Source organism: Capsaspora owczarzaki (genome assembly GCF_000151315.2).
Source record: "Capsaspora owczarzaki ATCC 30864 unplaced genomic scaffold supercont2.3, whole genome shotgun sequence".
Taxonomy (NCBI): Eukaryota; class Filasterea; order Ministeriida; family Capsasporidae; genus Capsaspora; species Capsaspora owczarzaki.
This window is the reverse complement of record NW_011887294.1, coordinates 1,380,854-1,404,552: the sequence shown is the minus strand read 5'-3', so window position 1 is coordinate 1,404,552 and position 23,699 is coordinate 1,380,854. Positions and strand designations below refer to the sequence as shown.

The 23,699-nt window shown below is 55.4% G+C and overlaps 9 protein-coding genes across 9 annotated transcripts; 4 read left to right on the top strand and 5 right to left on the bottom strand.

The window, feature by feature from the left end:
- Positions 1 to 71: 71 nt before the first annotated feature.
- Positions 72 to 2,755, top strand: CAOG_02429 (hypothetical protein). Its single transcript, XM_004349129.2, has 5 exons — positions 72 to 1,031; positions 1,126 to 1,552; positions 1,664 to 2,040; positions 2,114 to 2,399; positions 2,493 to 2,755. Exons 1-5 carry the CDS (start codon positions 96 to 98, stop codon positions 2,648 to 2,650), a joined length of 2,184 nt encoding a protein of 727 aa, XP_004349179.1. The 5' UTR covers positions 72 to 95; the 3' UTR covers positions 2,651 to 2,755.
- On the bottom strand, positions 2,723 to 4,518 carry CAOG_02428 (hypothetical protein). Its single transcript, XM_004349128.2, has 4 exons — positions 4,461 to 4,518; positions 4,247 to 4,359; positions 3,354 to 4,054; positions 2,723 to 3,241 (listed from the first exon to the last, which is right to left on the bottom strand). Exons 1-4 carry the CDS (start codon positions 4,511 to 4,513, stop codon positions 2,780 to 2,782), a joined length of 1,329 nt encoding a protein of 442 aa, XP_004349178.1. The 5' UTR covers positions 4,514 to 4,518; the 3' UTR covers positions 2,723 to 2,779.
- A 113-nt stretch (positions 4,519 to 4,631) lies between these two features.
- CAOG_02427 (vacuolar protein sorting-associated protein 28) lies at positions 4,632 to 5,903 on the top strand. The gene is made up of 4 exons (XM_004349127.2): positions 4,632 to 4,730; positions 4,822 to 4,896; positions 5,059 to 5,111; positions 5,211 to 5,903. Exons 1-4 carry the CDS (start codon positions 4,638 to 4,640, stop codon positions 5,698 to 5,700), a joined length of 711 nt encoding a protein of 236 aa, XP_004349177.1. The 5' UTR covers positions 4,632 to 4,637; the 3' UTR covers positions 5,701 to 5,903.
- CAOG_08605 (hypothetical protein) lies at positions 5,854 to 8,833 on the bottom strand. Its single transcript, XM_011271903.1, has one exon. It carries the CDS (start codon positions 8,685 to 8,687, stop codon positions 5,961 to 5,963), a length of 2,727 nt encoding a protein of 908 aa, XP_011270205.1. The 5' UTR covers positions 8,688 to 8,833; the 3' UTR covers positions 5,854 to 5,960.
- CAOG_08604 (hypothetical protein) lies at positions 8,823 to 10,684 on the bottom strand. The gene has a single exon (XM_011271902.1). The coding sequence runs from the start codon at positions 10,254 to 10,256 to the stop codon at positions 9,024 to 9,026; it is 1,233 nt and encodes a 410-aa protein (XP_011270204.1). The 5' UTR covers positions 10,257 to 10,684; the 3' UTR covers positions 8,823 to 9,023.
- A 561-nt stretch (positions 10,685 to 11,245) lies between these two features.
- Positions 11,246 to 16,132, bottom strand: CAOG_02424 (AP-3 complex beta3B subunit). The gene is made up of 9 exons (XM_004349124.2): positions 15,906 to 16,132; positions 15,281 to 15,451; positions 13,464 to 15,177; positions 13,231 to 13,349; positions 12,655 to 13,126; positions 12,242 to 12,552; positions 11,985 to 12,112; positions 11,799 to 11,896; positions 11,246 to 11,697 (listed from the first exon to the last, which is right to left on the bottom strand). Exons 1-9 carry the CDS (start codon positions 16,098 to 16,100, stop codon positions 11,381 to 11,383), a joined length of 3,525 nt encoding a protein of 1,174 aa, XP_004349174.1. The 5' UTR covers positions 16,101 to 16,132; the 3' UTR covers positions 11,246 to 11,380.
- A 278-nt stretch (positions 16,133 to 16,410) lies between these two features.
- CAOG_02423 (hypothetical protein) lies at positions 16,411 to 18,512 on the top strand. Its single transcript, XM_004349123.2, has 6 exons — positions 16,411 to 16,454; positions 16,643 to 16,685; positions 17,002 to 17,181; positions 17,310 to 17,426; positions 17,516 to 18,018; positions 18,137 to 18,512. The coding sequence occupies exons 1-6, from the start codon at positions 16,444 to 16,446 to the stop codon at positions 18,381 to 18,383; spliced, it is 1,101 nt and encodes a 366-aa protein (XP_004349173.2). The 5' UTR covers positions 16,411 to 16,443; the 3' UTR covers positions 18,384 to 18,512.
- Positions 18,513 to 18,692: 180 nt separating this feature from the next.
- Positions 18,693 to 21,288, top strand: CAOG_02422 (glycerol-3-phosphate acyltransferase; the record flags this gene model as incomplete). The annotated part of the gene is made up of 7 exons (XM_004349122.2): positions 18,693 to 18,783; positions 19,157 to 19,440; positions 19,541 to 19,739; positions 19,820 to 20,217; positions 20,321 to 20,918; positions 21,021 to 21,113; positions 21,182 to 21,288. 7 exons carry the CDS (start codon positions 18,693 to 18,695, stop codon positions 21,286 to 21,288), a joined length of 1,770 nt encoding a protein of 589 aa, XP_004349172.2.
- Positions 21,289 to 21,346: 58 nt separating this feature from the next.
- On the bottom strand, positions 21,347 to 23,459 carry CAOG_02421 (allantoicase). Its single transcript, XM_004349121.2, has 7 exons — positions 23,336 to 23,459; positions 23,102 to 23,207; positions 22,746 to 22,916; positions 22,435 to 22,621; positions 22,235 to 22,351; positions 21,976 to 22,150; positions 21,347 to 21,885 (listed from the first exon to the last, which is right to left on the bottom strand). Exons 1-7 carry the CDS (start codon positions 23,402 to 23,404, stop codon positions 21,493 to 21,495), a joined length of 1,218 nt encoding a protein of 405 aa, XP_004349171.2. The 5' UTR covers positions 23,405 to 23,459; the 3' UTR covers positions 21,347 to 21,492.
- Positions 23,460 to 23,699: the final 240 nt, after the last annotated feature.

Here is a 23,699-nt window from a genome sequence, read left to right as displayed (position 1 = left end):
GATCTACATCGACCACACATGCTTTTATTGAACGTGGGAGTTTGGTGAGCCGGCTCAATCTCAGTCCTTCCTTGCTTCTCTCCAAGTGCTTTTTGATGTCTGACTTTGCCGACGACGACGACGTCTTTGAAGACGCGCAAGACCTCGTTGAGGAATCACCTGCTGATGTCCATGCTGCTGCTCCTGTCGAGCCCAGCCCAGCGGCTCCAGCGACTCCAGCGACTGAGGCTGACGACGAGGCTGACGAGGCAGTTTCAGAAGTCGTCGCGACAGTGCACAGCACACCTGCTCCAGCAGCCACTGCCACCGCACAGGTTGAAGAAACTCATTCTGCGACTGTCGCACAAGAGCCGTCGCAGCCAGAGCCAGGGCCAGCAGCCGTCAGCGTCGACGCACAGCCTGCCCAGCATGAGCCAGCACCGAGTCCTCCTCCTCCTGCTGCTGCTGCTACTGCTGCTGCTGGTACTTCTACTCCTGCCACAGTCGCTGAATCAAACTCTCAAACTCCCACCGAGTCAATCGTGGCACCGAGCTCCGAGCCAGAGACAGCGCCCGCTGCACCCAAGGCGCTCAAGCAAGCAGAGCCGGTCTCGCCCGAGCCAACCCCGACCACCACTCAAGTCGCACCGACCGCTCAAAGCACTCCTTCGACTGTACCTGTCGATGCACCCGAGCTGGCGGTCAAGCAAGCTGCTCCTCAAGAACGTGCCTCAAAGCAAGCCGAGCCAATTCAGACTGCTCAAAACACTCCTCCGACTGTGCCTGTCGCTGCACCTGCACCAGCACCAGCACCAGCACCCGCCGCCGCTTCGAACAACGCTGGCTGGGGCAGCTGGGGCAGCTGGGGAAGTGTGTGGTCTGCCGCCGCTGCTACGGTCACCTCCGTCACCGAGACTGCGACGAACCTCAGTGGAAACATTTCCAAAATCACCCGCGAGGCCATTGAGAGCGTAGAGGGCTCGCTCAACATTCCCACGCCCGAGCAAATGAGCCGAATGGCGGAGGACACTTCGTCGAACAGTGCTAGTTCGGTAAGATGCCATACCCGCCTCTTTCTTGATTCTTTCAGCTCTAGCATGTATCACTGACCGATTTTTGGTTCACTGCACGCTTGGCTTGTCGCAGGCGCCGCCTGCTGCCACGCCATCAACAAGCAGCCCAGCGCCTGAGCCAACTCCAGCCAAGGTTGCGACCCCTGTAGCAGAGCAGTCCACCGCGTCACCGTCGGCGGCAAGCTCTTCCAGCTTGTTTGGCGGCTGGGGCCTTGGATCGGTGCTGGAAAAGGTGAAAACAGTGGTGCCAGTCGACACCACCGGCCTGGAGGCGCTGGGGCAGAACGTCATGTCGCACGGCTTGGTTGCTCTTGAAACCATCGGCAAGCGAACCATCGACGCCATCACGGAACAAGGTGGGGAGGGCGCCTCTGTGCGTTTGCGTGTCCCAGGCGCAGGCCCTCGCCCGACCCTGTCCCAGCTGCTGCGCGACAGACGTGCCGAGTCCGACGGCCTTGCCGGAGGTCTTGCTTCCGCGCAACAACAAAAAGCAGCCGCGCGTAAGTTGAGTTGCCCTGCATTTCGATGCGTTGAGTTGCCCTGCATTTCGATGCGTTTGATTTCGCACACTCGCTCAAAGTATCACTCTCTTTTCTCTTCTTGTTCTGCAGTCGTGTCCCTCAGTGCCATGCTCGACAAGTACCAGGGCCTGGTGCATCTTGAAGCGTTGGAAATGCTGACGACAAACTGCACCGTCAAGGTTCAAGCGGCCCAGACTGGATTGGCTTCGCAACAGCTGCTCGAAGCGCACTCCAAGCTGGACCGGATCCGGATGGTGTTGGATCTTGGCGAGGAGTTGACAGATTCGAGTGCCATTGTCTATTCCGCTGACAAGTTCCTCGAGGAGGCCACAGCTCTGATCGAAAAGCTTGGATACGATCGCAATGCCACTCTGGTTCACCGCCTTGCAGACGCTCAAGAAGCCATCTTTGGAGAGCTTCGCGATGTTCTTGATGAGGATGTGCCCAACGCCGTTTCTGTTTTCCAGGTGAGTTGCAACAGCCACATGTTTTGGTTTTGGGACATTTGCGCGCTCACTTTTGCTCCCACATTGCTTCCAGATCTCTTCACTCACATCCGAGCTTCATCAACAAACAATCGACGCCATCGCCCGCATCACATCGTTGGCGCTCGAACACATCCGCAAGCTCGGAGAAAGCTTGCTGTTGCAGCGTCTCGAGAAGGAGCGACAAGTGTCGACCGAACGCGCATTTGCCAACGCTGCCATGGCTCGCAATCTCGTTGCCCTCTTCCGCGAGCATTTGGTTTCCGCTCAACAGCAGCACTCGTCTGGTCTTGCGACGCTTGCCAGGGCTGCATCTGAAGCCGCTGGCGATAACAAGGATGGTACGTGCGTCGTGTTCCGCGGTGCATGGTTTTTTTTTTTGGGGGGGGGGGAAACCCTTGCTTGATTCTCACACTCTTTTGTCACAATTACAGTCCAACAGCAAGTGGCGACTGTTCAAAACAGCGTGCAGACCGAAGCTCAGGATGCTACGTCCTACTTGCACGACGCGCTGTTGTTGCTCGTGCCAATGTTTCAGTTGCACATCACAGACGGCATGGCTGCGACGTCTCCCGAATCGCCATTGCTTTAAAAGTCCTTCTTCTCCAAAACCATATTTTCTTCTTTGATTGGAGCAGCAACAAACAAAACCCCGTGCGATTCATTCACCATCAATATATTTTATTCCTCTCCAACAGTATTGCTTTCAAACAAAACTCTACTATTGGTCTAGCCTCGGCTTCTTGTCGACATGTTGTGCATCATGAGCTTCTGTCTCGGTGGGAGCACTGACAGCCGGCTGCAGTTTCGCTTGGTTGGCACGATGGTGGTGGTTGTGTCGCGGCTCGCTGCGCTGATCCCCCTCTCCGGGTTCCTCGTCGCCAGTCGTGGCTCCTTTTTGCGCATCGGATGTGGCAAACACACTGCCCTCCCGAAGAAGATACACCATTCCGGAGGTTGAGAGGAAGAAGACAGACTCGTCAATCAGCGGCGCGCGGCCGTACACACCGCGCGAAGACACATCCATTCCGAGGCACCGTCCATCCAAGTGGCCGCGTGTCACACCCGAGCGGGGAGCAGAGTTGAGGACAGAGTCCCATCGGCAACCAGCCAGCTCAGAATCAGACCCAGAAGCGGCATACACGACATTCGCGTTCGTGTGCGAGAAGGCAATCGACGACACCTGAATTGCAAGCAGTATCGATGAGAAGGGCAGCGTTCGAGTGAGATGTCACAATCCAACGACACGACATGAGCAGCAGCAGCAGCACCACCACATCGACACAGCGACAAACCTCGTATTTCAGCATGCTCATGCACATGCCAACCGGGGTAATCTTGCGGGCATCAAACACGGTCAGCATGCGATCAGCCCCAGCTACAGCAAAATAGTTGCCGCTGGACGTGGCCGCCAGGAGATCGCTGCCTTTGAGAACTTCTTTGGCGACGAGGGCTTTCGATGCGCGCAAGTCCCACAGCGAAATGCTCGCGCGTTCCGTGAGCAGCAGCACCTGGCTGGACGACGACGCATCGCCAGCGCCGTGCTGAACGTAGGTGAGCGCGGATGGGTCGGCCGCAGCATGGACTGCGCGGTTGAGCGTGATGCCCGCCTCGCTGATCGCGTACTGGGAGATGGCGCGACTGGCGGCGTTGACTGTGACAAAGCTGGATGTTGGCTCCTGAGGATGGAAAGCCACGCCGCTCCACGACTCGGTGATGGGCATCTCTGCAGGGTTGAAGACATCGAGGTAGTTGCAGCGCGAGAGGCCGTTCTGTCGGCTCCAAGCGACGGCCGTGACAGCGCCTCGACCGGTGCCGTCGACCTGCGCGACCAGCACGTTTGCTTCACCAGCGTCTGCCACATCTGTCCGCGCGAGGGCAATGCTTCGGATGCCACCGTCGGCGTGCAGCACGTTCGCTGCCGAGTGCAACGCGATCGAGTCCAGCGAAGCCAAATCTGCAGCAAAGGCGGCCTTGTCGCTTGGATCGTATGGCTCTGTCAACAAGGGTGTGATGGCAAGTACTATGGTATGAGCGGGTTTGTTTCTCGAGTCCATGCATCACTGATGGAGGCGGAACCCATGCGTTCTGGCTGATCATCGCTCCTGATCGACCAAACTCCACTCTTTCAACGCAACTTTCACGATGACGAGCTCAGCTTCACATAAGCTTGCTTGCTCACACGCACCTTCGTTCGGGTCTGGGTTGGCCGTCACGATGAGCAGCTGGTCGCCATATGCGACGACTGCAGCTTCAGCGTCGATCGCCCGCAGCCTGTCTCCGCGCGGCGCCGTAGCGAGCCTGAAACCACACACATGCAAACATGCAAACATGCAAAACGCAAAGATCAGAACGAGCGCGAGATTGTGCACAACATCCAAACGGCGGGATTTCGGCACTACCTTGCATTCAAAGATGGAGCCGCAATGCGAGCACGAGCCAACCGCGGAGCCATATGAGATTCTAAGAAAGGAAGAGTAGGGAAATGGAATTGCTGTAGTTGATGAGAACACATTGAGCGCTCAGACACATTCTCAGACAATCTCAGACAAATCCTCAGTCTTTTTTTTGCTTTTGAAATGTCGTCCATTACTGGTCTGCAGGGCTCTGCGTCGGCGGCCATTGCAGCCATTCAGCAGTCGAACGCGCAAGTCCAACCCGAGCTCATGCAGGTTTGTTTGCTCTTCACTGCTTGTTCATTCAATGGCGCCTCAGAAGTCTCGGGGAATCTAATGCAAAATGCTGTCTTGTACTTGTACTCAGGAAGTCAAGCTGTACACGACAGCCAAGGAGCGCGAGCTCTACGACAACATGGCAGACCTGTTCGCCATCATTCAGGTATGCATGTTTTCGCTTTGAATGAGCGGTTGGCGTAGACAGAGACAGACAGACAGAGAGGACGAGAGCTTCGTTCTATGAGGAGGATGACGTGCGGCTCGTCCATCGCCTCACTCACTCACTGGGGCGCATCCGGTACTTTGGACTCTTCATCAAAAACAGACGCTAAACTACCTCGAAAAGGCCTATGTCAGAGACTCAATCTCACCCAGCGAGTAAGGGCGTTGCTTTTTGATGCTTTTCCAAGAAGCACTCGCCAACAAAACGCTCACCCACTCAATGCATCAAACTACTACGCCGGTCATTGACTGCAGATATACACCGGCGTGCGAAAAGCTCATCGCGCAGTTCCGAACGGCGAAAAGCATGCTGAAAGACCAAGTGCCGTCGATTGAAAAGTTTATGGGCGATTACAAGCTCAGCTGCCCGGCGGCGTACCAAAGGTTGCAAATCGGCGTGCCAGCCACTGTGGAGCACGGCGGCACTGGCGAATCGACCTCTGCTCGCAACGCTGCCGTCCACGTCGCCGAAACGGTCCAATCGTTCATCACACTGATGGATTCCATCAAGCTGCAAATGTCTGCCGTGGACGAGCTGCATCCGCAGTTGAATGACCTTCTCGGAAGCATGAACAAGCTCCCGTCGCTCTCTGCCGACTGGGAAGGCAAGGTGAATCTCCGGGAATGGCTCGCCAAAATGAATGCCATGCAAGCCAGTGACGAACTCACTCCAGAGCAGCTGCGGCAACTATTATTCGATCTTGAAAAGCACCACAATGCGTTCTATCGCTCTCTTGCTAGTTGATTGTTGACTGTTGGTTGGATGTGTCGGTGTTGCGGCAAGAATGTCAACAAAGCAATTCATTGGCAGCTTATAGGAACTGTCCCTCGTCACCCAATGCTCTTGGGGAAAAATACCCATTTAGTTGGATGCTTGGCGATGGACAAATGTGGGTCAGAAAGAAAAAAAAACTGTTGTTACATTGAAAATGAAAACAAAAAAACTGGACAAAAAAATCAATCGAACGCCAATTTCAAGATGCCACAAACGGATTGCTGATGCCGCTAACTAATCGGGTGTGGCTTTGCAGCGATAACATGAAACTTTCGAGAAGGTGAGTGGGGTGGCGATGCCGGGGCCGTCGTTTGAGGAGGGGCGTCGAACAAGGGCTGCGCCGGCGGGATGGCATTGTGCGGGCTGGACAAGGATCGCTTGTGCGTCATGTGGGGCGGAAGTCCACGAGGTGACGCAGGCATCGCTGCTAGTTTGGACGGAGTTGATCCAGGCGCAAAGGAGACGACAAGCTGCTCGCGCTTTCCCGTTGTCTTGGAGGGGGCAGCGACCAGGGACGGCAACGTTGCCGCAACCGTGATGTCTTCGTCCTCGTCGTCCGAGGTCTCTTGCCGCGGGTCGACGGTCGGCAGATCCAAGCTGGTACTTGAAAATAGGTCGTCGAACGGATTCAGGGGCTGGGTTGCCAACGTCGCAAGGTCGGCAAGATCGAGGGCGCTCAACGATCGCACAAGCGTTGTCGGAGTGGATTTGGTCGGAGTGCCATGGAGGTCTCCAGCGAGATCTTGCGCACCCGACAAGTGCAAGTGCAGCGGCTTTCCGCTGCGCGCCAACGGGGATGCCATGGCTGCCGCTGGCGAGTGAGCTGGCAACATGAATGCGTCATCCATGGCGCTCGGCTTGCGCAAACCAAGCGTCGGACGACTTGCTGGTGACGACAGGGATGTGACCAACGCGGTGGAAGAGGAGGAGGAGGAGGGGTTGGAAACAGTGTGAGCCGCTTGGGCGTGGAGTCGAGCGAGGTCAGACCGGGTGGAAGCAGACAACGGCAGCGCGGTAGAGTGGGCGCGAGGGTTGAAGACATCCGCAAAGATGTCGTCTGGTTGAGAGTGGACCGATGCAAGCGGATTCAGGCCCGCTGTGCCCGTCGTGTCCGGTTGAGCAAAACCCTGCGATCCAAGCCGCCCTCGAGACAGGCGAGCGGAGGTGCTCTGGGGCTCGCCCTCGGACCCGCCGCGAGGGGCGTTCGAGTATGGCAGCGGCTGCACAGCAACGTGGCTGAGCGCAGGGTGAACGCCGCCCATAAGCTTGTCCTTGAGCCAGCCAAGCCGTGGGGCATGGATTCGCTTGCCGTGCGAAGCGTGAGACGCGGACGAGCTCCAGTCTTGGTGTTGCGAAGTCTTGACCGTTTCTTCTTGTGCCAGCATGAATGCAGCGATCGACACATTGCGATGGGCCTTCAGGAGCGCTACAGCGGCGTGATTGGGAGCGAAACCCATGTCGACAAGCAGCGCAATTTGCTCGCGAATAGGCGGTCGAGGTCGGCCGGGATCGGTGGGTACTGGGTAGTCTGAAACGCCGTACTGCGTCGAGAAGGCCGAATGCCGACGCCGGTCGTCCACGGTTGTGCGGGTAACAGCGTCCGACATGGCTGACGAAATGTGTGACTGCTGTTGATAGTGCTGGCTGGTGAGATCGTCAAGCGCACCCGGCTTGGTGGAGGTGGCTGCCGCGACAGCCGCGGCGGCAAGGTGCAGAACTTTGCTCGCGCGGTTGGAGATGCGATGAGACAGGCGCTTTCGCGAGGCAGCAGCAGCAGTGCTGCTGGTTGCCAACGACGCTTGCGATGATGTAGCAGGCTCGGTCGAGCCGGGCTGAGCCGCAGTCAGAAGGCGCGGCAGTGGTTGCTGTGAGTGCGCAGCAATCACCGGTTGCGATGGAGGCTTGGGTCCAAAGCTCACCGCCTTTGCGTCCAGCGGCAGGCCCGTGTCTGGATCAATGTTGTTCTCAATCATTCGGCGGCGCATAAAGATGAGACGCGCCTGGTCAAACCCGACGCCAAACTCGTTCATAATCTCGACCAGTTCGTCGCTATGCTCGAGGCCCTGGCGCGTGTCGGCGCTCTCAATGTTGTGCGTGACAATATCGAATGTCTCACTGGTCAGCCCAAGCGCTGCGTCGCGTGCAAATCCACTGTCGCCAGTGCTAGTGCACGACGCATCCGATGAAGGAGTCGAAGTGGTTGTCTTGACGGACGTAAGACCTTCTTCGGGCAGGTCGGTAGATTGGCTCATCCGAGTGGCAGGCCTCTCGCCGGCAGCCGATCCAGCAGCAAACGTCGGTCGGAACTCGACAGCACCAGGGACGGCAGCCACGACCGCCGCGACGGCCAGCGCGCTCTGTTCCTGCTGCACGCGCGAGTGGAGCATGCGGAAGGACGACTTGGCAGTGACCCTCCCGCCCGTGCTCGTGCTCGGGACCTGGTGCACTGCAGCTGGCACTGGAGCACTGTCTGATTGCCGCCGCGGCTGGTGGGATTGGGCTGACTCGGCGTTGGCGGGACTGGTGGGTTCGGTCGTCGCAGTTGAAGCACCAGTAGGAGAGGAAGAGGGCGACGACGACGACGACGACGACGATGACGCTGAGGTCGGTCGGCCGAGTGCTGCAGCTGCGCTTGGCTCAATCACTGGCGTGGCTCTGCTGCGTTGGCCCATCCAGAGGAATGGCGGCGCTGCGGCAGTGATCAGGTTGCCAAGCCCGCCCAGCGACGACGATGAGCGGTTTGCATTGTTACTGCTATTCCGATTGTTGCGATTGCTGCTAGTATCGCTACTGCCACTGCTACTACTATTACTACCATGAATGCTACTACTTGTGCTGTTGATGTTATTGCTGCTGGTATTGGCGATGCCACTGAGGCTGGTGGACGAGCCTCGCCGAGAGCGTGCGAGAGGCGTGTCTGAATCTGAGACGACAGACCCTGCAGCGGAAACGGGCATCCCGCTCAGCGTTCCCACTCTCTCGATCGCAGGAGTGGAGGATTGCAAGGAGAATAAGGGTTGAGTGTCAGCCGGATTGGGTGGACTGTTTGAGAATCAAGCAAGACTTGAAAACGGATCAAAAATGGACTGAGCCTTAGGTTACAAGTCGATTTATCCAAAAAGAGAGAGGGAGAGATACATGTACAGAAAGGGAGAAGTGGCAAAGTATGTACAGAGCGCAGAGAAGTTACAATCGCAATCTAAAAAGTACTGTAGTAAACCGAAAATCGAAAATCGCTGGATGTGTTGGGGTTGTTGTGCTTGTTGCTGGACTTTTTTTTGTTTGTTTGTTGTTCAGAGCCGGACTCGAGCATCGGGATTGAGCCCGTGCTTGCAGAACAGGGCAATTTGCAGAGCGCGGCCGGCACGTGCGGCAATGTGCAGGGGCACGAGTCCCTGGTTGTTGTAAACATCGAGGGATGCGCCACGCGCCAGCAGAAGCGATGAGATGGCAGTAGAGGCATGCGTAGCGGTCTTGTGCAACGGAGTATCGCCATCGGCGTTCACAGCGGCAGGAGAGGCCTTGTGGGCGAGAAGCAGCGCGGCGAGGGACTGCTGGTTGAGGAAGGCAGCCCAGTGCAGCGGTGTCCAGCCGGATTTATCTGTCGCGTCGACAAGAGTGTCGGGGTGTGCGAGCAGCAGCTCTGCGCAAGCGAGGCGCCCTTCGAACGCACACACATGCAGGGGTGTCCAGCGCTGGCTTGTCGAGGCAGCAGTGTTTGGTTTGGCACCTGCGCTCAGCAACTCGGCCACGACCTGCTTGTGTCCACCGGCGCAGGCCAGGTAGAGCGCCGATCGCGACCCTGCCGAGCTGCTGCATGCAGTAGACGTGACTTGGGTGGCACTCGGTGGTGCGTCGTTGGCAATGTCACAGCCGAGCGTCTTGGCGACTGAGAGCAGGAACTGGACAATGGCGAGCTGTCCGCTGTTCGCGGCGACCAGCAGCATTCGCGCAAGCAGCGTTGTGACGACGTCCCCCGCGCCTGCGATGGACGGCGAGACCGACGCAGATGCGACGCCAAAATGAATAAAGTGGGTGACTGGCGCTGTTGGCTGTTGTGATGCTTGTGCTGGTGTCCCAGCGCCGCTGCCCGCTAATGCGACTGCGAATGCAATCTGCGGGACCTGCTGCGTGAGGCCCCACTTGAGCTTGGCAATGTCGCCATGGCGTGCAGCAGTGCACAGGAGGTCGGCGGCAGTGTCTGGGTCGAATGCCAGCGAGAGCGAGGCTGCTGTGGCGGCTGTTGTGGCGGCGGCTGCGGTTGTGGTGGCGGCTGCCAAAAGGAGCGACGTTGCCGACGATCGGGCAGCCGACGTAAGAAGCTGGCTCAGCAGGCAGTCGTTCTTGCTGTCGGACGACTGCGTATGCGCCTGCGCCTGTGCCTCGAGTTGTGCAGACCCATGGAGATGCATTCCGTGGTAGTGCGAGAGCGGGTGCTCGTGCGGGTGCAGCACGACGCCGCCCGTTTCGCCGTTGCGGTTGTGGCTGCTGCTGCTCGGCTTTGTCACTACTGCAATCGCTGCCATCGTCGATGATGAATTTTTTTATTGATTTGTTTTTGTTGTTGTTGTTGTTGTTGTTGTTGTTTTAAAAACAAGATGCGTTGTTGCGTTGTGGTTGCTGCGTTGTGCTCGAGGAGCGAACAAGCTGTGAAACGATGACGAAGGGTGTCTTGCTTCGGAAGTTCAAGAGCAGGACGACAGTTGTTGTTGTTTTTGTTGTTGTTGTCGTGCCAAGAAACGATATTTTTCAAAATGGGGCTTGTCGAATGCGCAACGCCGTCGAGCGACAAGGAAGGAGCGACACGAAGAGAATGTGGGAGAAGAGCGACTGTTTCAGAATGGTTTCAAGTCCGACTCTTTTTGCTCGATATGACACACACCAACCAGCGACGCCAACCAAGCCAGCCCACAGCTAAAAGCGATACAACAGAGAGACAGCGAGAATAGCGAACGCAAAGAAAGACTGGAATGAACGATAAAAGTTCGGGTTTTTTAAAATGGTTTGGCTGTGAAAGGGCGGGAAAAGCGAGAAGCCGAGCGTCGGTTTGGAAAGTTTGACACACAAACCAGTCATCGAGTGTTCAATGGAAAAGTGGATTGCGAGGAAGATGGCTGCGCAGACACACTAGCAGAGAGAGAGAGACAGAGACAGAGAGTAGTGACACAGAGCGAGGGGTGCTCCAGTTGGGGGGGGGGGGGAAAGGACGCAGGGAGGAGAGGAGAAAGGGTGACGGGTGTGGAAACGCTTCAGCCACAACCCGCGATTCGACCACAGGGGGTGTCGCTCGCATCCATCATTTGGAGATGAGCATACATGGCGAATCCGGCTAGTCACTTTGCTGTAAGTTCGGTGTGTGCTCGATACTTGTTGGGGAAGTTGCCGACCGTTGCCGAGCTGTCTTTTTTGGGGTCAAAACAAAACGATACCAACAAACAAACTCCAAAAAATGCTCCGCAACAAAACGCTCCACCCACTCAACTCCATCAAGTGTTGCAACAATCTCTGTTTCAATCCTTGTTCATTTTTTTTTTTTTAAAAAAAAAAGACAACATTTGCACAAGGGCATACACGAACGAAACCCGGAAAAATTCACAGAATGGGCAAAAAAAAGAAAGAACAAAAAGATATGAAAAAAAGAAATGCAAAATCACAGCTCTGACAATGCAGCCTTGAGCTCCTTCACAAGCATGGAGCCGACCACAATCTTCTCAGTGTTGATAGACACCTTGCCGACACCACTGGAGGGATCCAGCTTGATGGTGAGCAAGACAGGTGTGCTGGAGGCTTGAGTGCGGGCGGCGAAGCGGAAGTGGCCGTCCTCGAGGTCGCCCTCCGCACCACCAGGGCCCAAAATGCGGGCAACATTCACAGCCTCGACCACGGTCGACTCGAGCTTGGCCAGCGCGGCGGACGGGTCTTCCACGGAGAACTTGGTCACAGACTCGTTCATGCCGCCGAGTTCGTCTGCAGCACACAAAGCACCAACGGGGGGTCAGTTCGACCGTGTGACAACGAGAGGGCGAATAAAGATAAAAAAATTCAACCCGAGACAATCGGACACTCACTTTGAATCGCATCAAACTCCTTCAGGGTGGGTTGGATGGCGGTCAACACTTCACCGACAGCAGGCTCGATGGACACCTTGAACGTGTCCTCGCCAGCTCTGAACAAGGACGCAAAGATGGGGGGGGGGGGCGAGTGAGCTTGGCCGTCACCATCGTCAGCGCGCGCGCGCACCAATCGTTGCTTACCGAAGCTCGAACTTGACGCTCTGGCTCTTGTCGTTGAAATTGATGCCAATCACTGCCTCCGAAGTGGCATGAGCGCCCAATTCAGCGATTTCAGCGAACGGTGCAATCTCGACCGCACCATCGACACTCTGCGGAAGAAACATCCAAACCACCAGAAAAAAAAACCAAAAAAAAAAACCTCGAGACTGTCAGAAAACCATCCGCTCCAGGCGCGTTCTCGTCCTCTCTCTCAACGACAGCTCACGCCAAGCACAAACCTTGGATGCGCACGAAATGCCCTTGATGGCGGCGCCAGAGGTGTTCTCAAAGAGCAGCTGGATGCCAGTCATGGTTTGCGAATAAACGCTGGCGCGGCGCGTGAAGCGATACTCGACAAACAGGCCCTTGCCGGTGACCTTATTCAGCAAGGTGTGCTTGGATGTGGGAGGGGCATAGAGATACACGGGCGCGAACGAAGAGCTCGTGGCCGAGACTGCCGCAGCAGGCGTCGATGCGGCCGGTGCGTACGCCGCGAGTGGGGCGCCGTGCAGCAGGAACGGCGAGGCAGTTGGCAATGGCGAAGCCGCAACTGCACACAAGAACATGGGAGAACGGTTTTTCAAAGTCAGATTGCATCGAACAGAAACACAAACAAAGCAAGCAAGAGCAAGAGGCCGAGAAAATGACTCACAATCATCCGACAGGTCGAGCAGAGAAGGACCAGCGTTGCTCTTGGCAGCGGATGCCTTCTTGGCAGGCGGAGTGGCAACGGCAGCGGGTTGCTGCTTGGACGCCTTCGCTTTCGGTGCGGGCTCTTCGTCCGACTCTTCCTCCGATTCGGATTCCTCTTCTTCCGATTCTGATTCTTCTTCCGACTCCTCTTCCGATTCTTCGTCCTCGTCGTCGTCGTCGTCATCATCGTCGTCTTCGTCCGATTCTTCGTCCTCGTCGCTGTCTTCGTCGGAATCGTTGGCGCTGTCCTGGCCCTCAGAGTCAGACCCTTCAATGCTCTCAAAGTCATCTTCATCCTCAGACTCCTCTTCGTCAGAGTCGTCGTCCTCCTCTTCCGAGTCAGAGTAGAAGCTGTCGGCCTTGGCCTTCTTGATGACTTCATGTGTCTTCTTCTTGGTGTCGGGCTTCTTGGCGTTCCACGCAGGCGCGGCCTACGTCAAGATCAGAGATACAAATCGGCGAGCAAAAGCCATCTATGAGCTGGGACACAAAACAAAGACCGTGTGTCGCAGCAGGTTCTGGAGAAAAGTCTTACAATAACTTCGCGAACAGATGGATCGGGTGCCACTTCGGGGAACTTGGGCAAGTCCGTGTAGCCTGCGACTTGTTGGTGTGTCAAGTGCGAGAGCGAGCCAATGTGGAAGCGAGTGCGTTCTAAATTTCAACAACATTACTACCAGTTAGGACTCGAGCAAGCAACAAGCAAAAAAAAAAATGCAAAAAATGCAAAAAAAACTCTCGCTCTCCCCCCCCCTCTCAAAAACTTACCATCCTTGTTCGGAACAAGCGTCGGAGCAGGCTTGGCGCTGAGAAGCACTTCCTTGCTCTTGCTCTTGATGGTGCCTTCTGCTGGTGGGTTCTTTCGGAAGGAGACGACATAGTGCTCAAACAGGCGAGCACGGTCTCGAATGTCATAGTTCATGTCGTAGCTGGCGAGGCTGAGGACGTACTGGAAGAGCAATCGTGTCTGCTTTTCGTTGACGAGGAAGAGCTTGGCGGCCAAGGTGATGATTTGGAGCTTGACGATCGTCTCCTCCTGGGTGAAGGTCTGGGCCAGTCGTCGAAGCACGTCGGGAGCAATCTTGGGGACGTGCTCCGAGTACTCGCCAATCAGCCAAAGGATGGACGCGCGAGCCATCGGCACAGAGACCTTGTCGATAACGCGCGCCAACGAGACAATGTAGCTCTTGTACTGGGTGGGGTTGAGCTGGAGCAGCTTTTTGAGAACAACGACCGACTCGGCCACGACGTCCTCGTTGCGGTTTTGCACGAGCGCCATCAGTCCGGTGAGGCACTGGTCGGTCACGTCAGGAATGCACGAGGCGCATCGGCCGATGGCCTGGATCGAGGCCGTCACGAACGCCTTGTCGCTGCTCTTGACGTAGGTTTGGAACTCGCGCAAAATCATGCCAATGTTGCCCTCGTTGGCAATGTTGCACAGAATGTCGAGCTTGAGCAAGCGAATAAAGGTGGGGTCGGTCGCGCGCACAAAGAAGGTCTTGAGGAAGGACTCGAACATGTTTGGCTTGACGGCGGACATGGTGGCGCAGCTCGAGAGGGCCACGTACTGGATCTCGCGATGCGAGCGCAGCAGCCGCACGAGCGACTTGCCGACAATGGCAGCCTCGGCGGAAGGCGCGAGGTAGTAAAAGAGCAAGGCGACAGCCATCACGCAGGCAGAGTTGCGGCTCTGCAATAGTGGTTGGGCCGAGCGCAACAGCAAGCGGTGGTCTGGGTCCATCGTGTAGTGCTTCTTGGCGGGGAGGGGCAGGGCGGCGGAATCCTTCTTGGCAGCGCCCTCCGCTTCGTCATCGTCGTCCTCCTCGTCGTCGTCGTCGTTGGCACTCTTCTTGCCCTTGCCCTTGCCCTTCTTGCTCTTTGCGGCTTCGTCCTCGTCCGACTCGTCGTCGTCCGAGTAAAAGTTGCGAGTGCTGCTCTTGGAGAGCGGCACAGTGCCAGCCGGGGCGGCTGCTTGGTGGGTCACGGACAATCCGACGCGGTGCTGGGTCACAATGCCGGCGGCGTGCTGGGCCTGAAGCTGCTGCTGCTCGAGCGCGGCGACCTCGGTCTCGTACGCGTTGGGATCGAGGAATTGGGTGCGAGCGTACCGTGTGAGCATGGTGAGGACGGCGACCTGGCCCCACTCGTCAATATCAACAAGCAGCGTGCAAAGCTTCTTGTAGTGAGGGTGGATGAGGTCGAGGCGTTCGGGGCAGACTTCTTCAAAGGCCATCACAGCCGAGCCGAGCACCAGGGTCGAGCTGTCCTGGAGCAACTTCTTGATGACGTCAATCAGCTGATCCTTCTGGTCGTTGTCCAGTGCGTACAGCTTCGGGATGGCGTAGGCGGCATGCTTTCGAACATAGCCAGACATGTCTGTCACGACCTGCTGGATGGCGAGCATCAACAGGGGCACAATCACCTCCACGCGGATGCTGGACATGACACGGAGAGCCGACGCGCGAATGAGTTGGTTGGAGTCCTGCGGGGTGTGCGGGAAGCATAGGGATGTGAGACGAACAACCAAAGTGAAAGCAACAAAGATCTTTGAGCGTCTCGTCCGCCGTGTCCGCTTCCGCACTCACCTTCAAGTCCTTCTGGAACGTGTTGATGGACAGCAGTGCCAGGTCTTGGTTTTGCTCGGCATAGCGCACGAGGTAGACGTAGACGAGCTTTTTGATTTCGACTGAAGTGTTGACGACATTCTTGACGACGGACGGGAAGAGATCGGACATGTCGTGGCCTTTCGCGACGTTCTATCCGACAGTGCAGACCAAGTGTGGCGAACAAGATGGCACAATGAGCGTGAGTGGAGTGAGATGTGAGTGATGATGCGAGTGAATGAGTGAGGTTGGTCAGGTCGCATGACGGAACGGTCGCTCGAAAGGCCAGGAAACTGAAAGCCGTTCGTCCATGGTGGCGAATCCACCTTGTTCAACGCATCATCAACATGAGCATCCAACATCCGCCCAGCAGTCCGGTACTCGTCCAGCACACGTCAGAAGCAAAAGGACAGCACAAGAACGACGAAAAAAAAAAAAAAAGTTGAGATCGATTGAAAAAAAAAAAAGTGCTTGTGACTGGTGCATTTCAATGCAAGCCACGACTCGCTGCTGCAGCCGACAATGGAACAAGCCAAGCGAGATGGACGATGATGATGCCAATGATGGGGGGCTTTGTTGGGAGAGAGAGAGACGGAGAGAGACTAACGGAAATGATTTTGCGCATCGCGTCGAGCTTCTCCTTCTGGTTGTTGCCCTCGAGCAGGTTGCGCAAGTCCTCGTATTTGTTGGTGAAGAGCGACTTGGCGGCAGCAGTGATCTTGGACAGCTGCGGGCCAATGTTTTGCACCATGCCTTGCGCCTGGTTGACGAGTGCCATCGGCACTGGAGGCAGAGTGTGCATTGTGACTCGAGCCAAAGAGAAGAAAAAAAAAAAAAGAAAAAAAAAAAGAGTGAAGTTTCAATTGAACCCTGCAGGAGAGCAGGATCAAGCAAAAGCAACCCCATTCGAGAATACAAACAGAGTGTAGCATGGATGCCGGCATCATCACCGGGAGGGGGGCGGGATTGGGGGAGACACGGCGGGAGACAAAATACGGCTCAATTTCCTCAGCCGCTCAGACGAAATTTGTTTTGTTCCAGTGCTGGTTGGTTGCATTGACTTTGACTCAAACCAACCGATCCATTTGTGTTGGCATTGTTGTTGCCTCACTCATCTTTTGCTCCCATTCCTCCATTTTTCCCAAATGTCTGGCTGGTACGCGCGACAATGACTTCACTGTGGCTTTTGCTTCTGTTTCGCTTTTTTTTTTTTTTTCGTTTTTTTTTTTTTTTCAGTTTGGCTCGACCCGATCGCTCTCGCCTTGTTGGAATATCCTTTGCTGCTGCTGCTGCTGCTTGCTTGTTTTGTTGCTCACTTTGTTGCTCTGCTGTGTGATTCCACAGGGACAACAACCCGTTCGGCGAGAAGCAAAGCACTCCATTCGACGTAAGTTAAAAATTGAAAAAAAAAAAAAAAGCCTGGTTTTTGTATCATCGATTTTTCCGTTTCTTTTTTTCCCTTTGTGTGCTGCTGTTTGGTTGAGTTGCTGATGCCAGAATCGCGGTGATGGAAGCGTTGTTGATGGGTGGACAGGTCGGGTGGGGGGGGGGAAACTGCGTTTGCTGAATCGCAGCGTCGTGTGAAAAATGGGGACGAGGAAGAGAAGACGACGACCGGCTTCATCGCTGGACTGTGGCTCACCACGACGATGACGACGACAACGATCATCATGACACGTGTGCTTTGTACAACAACTACACAGGACCCTTCTGTGGCGCAAGCATCCACGGGCGGCGGCGCCGAGGACGAGTACACGCGCTGGGCCGAGCAGCAGGCTCACCTCTTCCAACCGTCCGCCGCTGCGCTGTCCAAGTCCCAAGAGGCAGCCCAGGACTCGTACTACAAGGCCCCGACTGCTGCTGCACCACCCCGTCCTGCTCCTGTGAGTGTGTTGGGCGAGTGGCGTTGCGCAGATTGGTGCAAGGACAAGCAGTTTGGGTGGTACAATTTTCTCACCTTGGCCGTCCTCGCTGTCGTCCTCCATTCCGCGTGCTAAACAAATCCAAACAGCCGCGCCCTTCTGCTCCCACCAAGAACGCGTATGCCGATGCCCCCGTGTCGTCACCTCGTCAAACCGCTTCTCCGTCGAGCAGCAGCTACGCAACGCCGTCCCATTCGAGCGACTTTGTACGTGCAGTTGCTCTTGAACGTGTACTGCATTGCTTTTCTTGGCATGAAAGCAATCTCACACAAAGAATGCTGCTCATCGTTCACAGGCTTCAAAGGAGGCGGCATTGCGCGCCCGCGAAGAGGCCCTTGTAGCGCGCGAGGCGCAGTTGGCCGACCGCGAGCGTGCGTTGGACGAGAGCGGCCTGCATCCCCCGAACTGGCCGGCATTCCCCAAGTGGTGCATCTTCCCGTTCAAGCCACTCATCTACCACAGCATTGACGATGAAATCCCCGCTGCCCAGCGAGTGCTCATCAAGCGCCTGTTCCGCGACTGGATTTTCACCTGCTTCTGCTGGGTGATCAACTGCATTGCCGCGTTTTCTGCGCTGGTCGGCTGCGGTGACTGCAGCGACACTGGCACGAGCTTTGCCGTCGCCCTCATTTTCATGTTCGTCTTCATTCCCGGCGCCTTTGTCTGCTGGTACCGCGTCATCTACAAGGGCCTCGTCAATGACAAGACGTTCAGCTACTTGAAGTTCTTCTTTGTGTTTGGCTTCCAAGTTGGCTGCAACATTCTCTTTGCGATTGGCATTCCCGGCACCGGAGCAAGGTGAGTTTTGCCATTGCAGAATTTTGTTGCTCTAGTTATTGTTCTATTTATTGATGGCGTCTCACCTGATTTTGTTTGTTTTGCTTTTTTTTGTCTATTTTGAATCACTCCTGTACAGCGGTTTCATTGTGGCATTCAGCGCCTTCAGCGAAAACACCGCAGTGGCCATCATCCTGCTGGTCTCTGCCGTGTTCTGGGCAATCAACTCGGTCGTTTCGCTCTTTTTGCTCAAGCAAGTGTTCAACTTGTACCGCGGAAGCGGCAAGACTGTGGCTGACGCTCAGGCCGAGGTCATCACCTCCGCCGCTGCCAACCCCACCATTCGTGAGGGCGTCAAGGATTCAATCCTCCGCAACGCAGTGTAAACATTTGGTTTTTTTAATGGTTGATGAGCACAAAACAAGAGCTCCCTTTTTCTGTGGTGTGGAAATTAAAAAGTTGTGATTTGTTGACGCTGAGCCCAGTTCTGCAATGGTTTAGTTGTTGTTTTGTCCATACGCACGTAGCATCACCCTATTCTCTGAGTCTGAGCTGTGTGTCTGATGAGGCATTGGTGCAAGGCGTCTTCTCTCTCTCACACTCACATCCACTCTTGTTTCTCCTTATCTTTTTTGTAACTCGCTTTCTATTCTCTTTACCCAGCCATCTCAGTCTTTTTGTCGAATCCTTGTGCAATGGGATTGCTCGTGTGGTTTTTCAACGTCTGCTTGCGGATTTTCTTCCGCGACGTCGAAGTCATTGGCTCCCACAACATCCCTGCAGATGGTACGTCGTCCTCCTCCTCCAAACTGCCATCATGCTGCTCGTCTCTTTCCCCTTTCTGCAGTGCGTCGTTCGGAGGGGGACAGAGCACCGTCTCCAAGCAATCTGCCGCGCTGTGGTCAAATTACGCCGAATCGCTCTCCTCAAAACCACCGTGTCATCCGAGCATTGCTCTCGACCCACTCACCCACCCACCCTCCCTCCATCGCACACTTACACACACCCCTTGTCCATCATGCGCAATCCAAACCCCTTGTTTCAGCCACCCCCCCCCCCTTCCCTAAACTTTCGCCAAATTTCGTCACCCACGTTGAATCTCTCGAAATGGCCCTCACGTTGCGAATCCTCCCACAACACTGCCAATGTCGTTGCACAGGACCGGTCATCTTTGTCGCCAACCACAACAACCAGTTTGTCGATGGTCTGCTGCTGGGGCAGTCCGTCGGGACGCGCGTCGTCCGCTTCCTCATTGCTGAAAAGTCGTACAAGCGCAAGGTCGTCGGCAAATTTGCCAGGGCGATGAACTCAATCCCAGTCGCACGTGCGCAGGACAATGCGTCCACAGGCTCGGGCTTGCTCACTCTGAGTGCGGACGGCCTCGTTGTCTACGGCTCGCAAACCTCCTTTGTCGCAACCGTCAAGCCAGGCGATGCACTGAAGGTAACATCATGTTACAATTTTAACAAATTTTTAAGTGGCTGACGCACTGCTCACTCACTTGTGAATGGTTGACCATGGTGTGCGCGCGTGCTGTGCTCAGTTCAATCACCTCGAGAATGAATTCCGCGTCGCATCGGTCGTCTCGGATACAGAGCTGACACTGGCAAAGGCAGTCAATGGCGTCGAAATTCAAAACCAATCTGGCTGGAAAATCATGCGCAAGGTCGACCAAGGGGTTGTGTACAAGAGCGTGTGGAATACTCTTCTGTCTGGAGAATGTGTTGGCATCTTCCCGGAAGGTACGTGCAATGCCTGGGTCGTGAAAGGCGGGAATGTCGTTTGAAAAAAAAAGAAACTCACCAAACATTCACTTTCACAGGAGGATCGCACGACCGAACCGACTTGCTGCCAATCAAGGCCGGTGTTGCCATCATGGCTCTTGGCGCAATGGAGGCGCATCCGGAAATGCAACCCGTGCGCATTGTGCCCTGCGGCCTCAACTACTTTCACGCTCACCGATTCCGCTCGCGCGTTCTTGTCGAGTTTGGTCCTCCGATCGTTGTGGATGCGGATCTCGTTGCCCGGTACAAGACGGACAAGCGTGGCGCGACTGGTGATCTCCTGGGTCGCATCGAAGCGAGTCTGCGCGGCACCGTGATGAACACGACCGACTACAAGACAATGGTGGCGCTGCACACGGCAAGGCGAATGTACACGCCGGCCAATGTTCAGCTCACCCCGGAGCAGTACACGGAGCTGAACAAGCGATTTGCAATGGTAAGAGCGGGACTGGGGGCGTTCCAGGTCGGATTGACAGCATGGCGATGTCTAAAAGTGCAAGTACGTGTTTGTTCTTGTTTGTTCATGGTGAGAACAACAGGCCGACCAGAAGCTGACAGCCTCGGAAGAATACCAAGCACTGAAAACGCAAATGCTTACATACAACGATACGCTGCGAAGCTACGGGGTGCGCGACAAGGACGTGCAGACCATCCAGCAATCGCATTGGTTTGTGGCATTTTGGCTGTTCTGGGGCAAGCTGCTGCTGGCGGGCTTGTTCTTTTTGTTGTCGGGCCCGGGCATGTTGCTCGCCCTTCCGGTCGGTGCTGTCGCGGACAACATTGCCAAGAAGAAGGCTATCGAAGCCAAGGCCGCCTCGGACGTCAAAATCAAGGGTCTGGATGTGCTGGCGACGTGGAAACTGATGACAGCCTTGATTGTGGGTCCCGTGGCACTATCCGTCTACGTTGCTGCGATTGCCATTTTGGTGGCGCTGCTGACAGACCTGCCGATTTGGGCCAAGGTGGTGATTCCTGTTGGAAGCGTTATCGTTCTTCCGTTCTGGCTCTTCTACAGCGTTGCGCTTGCCGGCGTAGCGATTCGCTTGTGGGTTGGGCTTCGCCCTTTGTTTTTCACTTTCTGCACCTCCAAAAAGCATCGAACGCTGAAGCAGATGCGAATGGAATTGCAACGGAAAGGTAAAGCTTGAGCTTTTTCTTTCGAGTGTTGTAGTTTGGCAGCAGCTCTTCTCGTCTCTCATAACTCATTCTTGACTGCAACTTCCATTCTTCCATTGACAGTGAAAGAGCTCATCGAAGTTCTTGCCCCACAACTCATTGAAAACTTCTCGGAAAGCCGCATTGTCAAAATTGACAGCGAGAGCGACGAGCAGCGTCGGTTTCCGCTCTCCCCTCTCGGGAGAATCCCATCTTTGACGATATTGACGAACTTGACATTGCAGGCGAGCCAGAAGAAGAAACATTGGACTCTCGCGATCCATCTGGTGCAGCAGCGGCAGGAGTGGCAGCTCAAGCGAGTACTGCACAGTTGATGATCAACGAGCCATGACGGTGCTTTCTGGTTTTGTTCTGGATGGTTGTTGACTTTTGTTTTTGTGTGTCATTTGTGGTTTGAAAGGTGCTCGATTCTTGTTAGCAATTTCGGAATTTTACTCCTCGCGTTCTTTGGTTTCTTCCAAAGCAAAACAAAAGGGGGAATCGAAAATCGAAAACACAACAAAAAATAAAGCCAACAGCACACATGGTCGCGTTGTTACTTGCGGATGCGACCCAGTGCACGAACGCGGCTCACACCGCCGTCAGGATAAATGTTGAGGCGAATGTGGGAAATGGCGCCAGGGTTGACGAGCGTGTTGTCGGCCACAGTAAACACGCGCTGCTCGTGAGCACGCAACTTTGTGCGCGGCAGCAAGGTCTTCCACTCGACGGACATGGCGGGTGCGTTGGCGGCCAGCGTGCCAGTGCGCTGGAACTCGTTTTTGCGTTCGCAGTCGCCAATCACAAGCGCGTCGCCAGCGTCCTCACCGCTGGAGCTGTCAGTCATGAGGCACGCCTCCACAAAGCAGCTTTCAGGGAAGTTGCCCTTGAAGTGATTCGTGTCAATTTCGAGCGAGTCAACCACGCCGACATGGCCAAGTTTGAGCACCTGAGGGTAAAAATTCAAGTTTACGTCAGTACAGGACAGTGTTCCAACAGCAAAACACAAAGAAAACGCAACCCAAAAGTAGAATCGTACCGCAAAATCGCTGCCAGGCATGACAACGTGACCGTCGTGGCCCATCGTGTAGATTGCGGGCCGATCGGGACGGCGCGCAGTTTCCCATCCGTCGCCCATATCGGCTGCGCGGCCAGGGTTGATGAGGTTGCTGGAGCGGCCATAGTGCGAGTTGCTATGGTAGAGCGCGCGTCCTCTGCGAGAGCGTTAATGTCGAGAGACTATTGTTGAGCGTGCGGAGAAGACAATCGAACCAGCCGGAAAAGAACAAAGTTATTACCCGTTTTCAACAGCAACCAAGTCCTGCACGTCGGTGGTTGAAACTTGACTCCAGTCGCGCACAACAAGGCCATGGACTCGCAGACGAGCAATACCACCGTCAGGGTAGAGGTTGATCCTACAACAACAACAAAAAAAAAGTGTCAGAAACAGACCTTGTTCTTGCAACAAACTTGGAACTTTGAATGATGCTTCCCCTACCTCAAGTGAGTCCATCGCTCGTTGGAGGACACGTCAAAGTAGTGCTGACGGGTCTCGGGATAGCCGGGCTGGAGGACACGGCGCGGAAGAATTTCCGTCCAGTCGACGCTCCCAAGACGTTCGGCAGCCTCGATTTCTTCCGTCGTTGCGGCCGTACCGCCCTGGCTGCGGCGCACTAGCGTGGGAGCTATGTTGACAAAGGCCCAAACAGAGTAAGACGCCATCAGAATTCACAATGACAAGGATTGTTGCAAAGAATTTCCCGAACCCGGGGACAAAGAGCTCAAATGCGATTGGTACAAACTCTTTACCTGTATCAAGACGAGCTGCTTGGACCGAGATGCGAGGAACTTGGTTGCCCGTGAAGAAGGCCGTGTCGACCGCAATGCCCTTAACAATGCCAGACAAGCCGAGCTGCATGATGCACCAGTCGTGGCCGAGCGTGCGCTTGCGGCGCGTTTCCCAGCCGTCCATCAGCTTGCCTGCAATACGCACAACCCAAAGTAAGCACACACAGCGCGTTGCATGGCAGAGTGAGCTTGGCGGGTTTTTGTGTGATTTGGTCGGTAGGATCGTGTCACGCCATCGTCCTCCACTCCGACGGCGCTCCTTCAGCAATCACGGCTTGGCGCTGCGGAACGTGGAGGCTTTCTCATTGCTGTCGTACCAAACTCGGTGAACGCGTCGGGAATGAAGACGGGGTCCTTGCTGCTGAGCATGCACTCGGCGACGGCGAAAAAGTCGTCAGTCGTGAACAGGATTTTCGTATCGACCTGCGTGCCGTTGCGTATGTGCGTATGTGTGGTGTGATGAGTAAAACCAATGCAAAAGACACCAGAGGGAAGGCGCGATGAGACGAAAACGAGCCACAGAGCGCGAACGTTAGCTCAAACAGCCATACCTTGTCGCTGGCGAGATTCGGAAGCTGCGCCCAAGCGGGAGCTGCGACTTGTGCAGTGGACGACGACATTGTTGACAATAAACAAAAATCAACAAAACGAAGAAAAAAAAAAGAGTGAGAATTGAGAAGGAAGACTGGCATGGCTGAAATTTTCAACCTGAGCTCGGATAACCAACTCCCCAACCACCTCTCCCTTCCGGCGGCTCTCCTCAAAGCAAATAAGAATGGAACCCTGTTGAATGAGTGCTGAATGGAGGCGGTGTCAGCCGCTCGATGAATGACAATTTTGCAATTGATCGACGACTCGTTCTCTCGCTGCAGTTTTCGTTTCTTGATGGCTTGACCATCGCCCATCATTGCATGT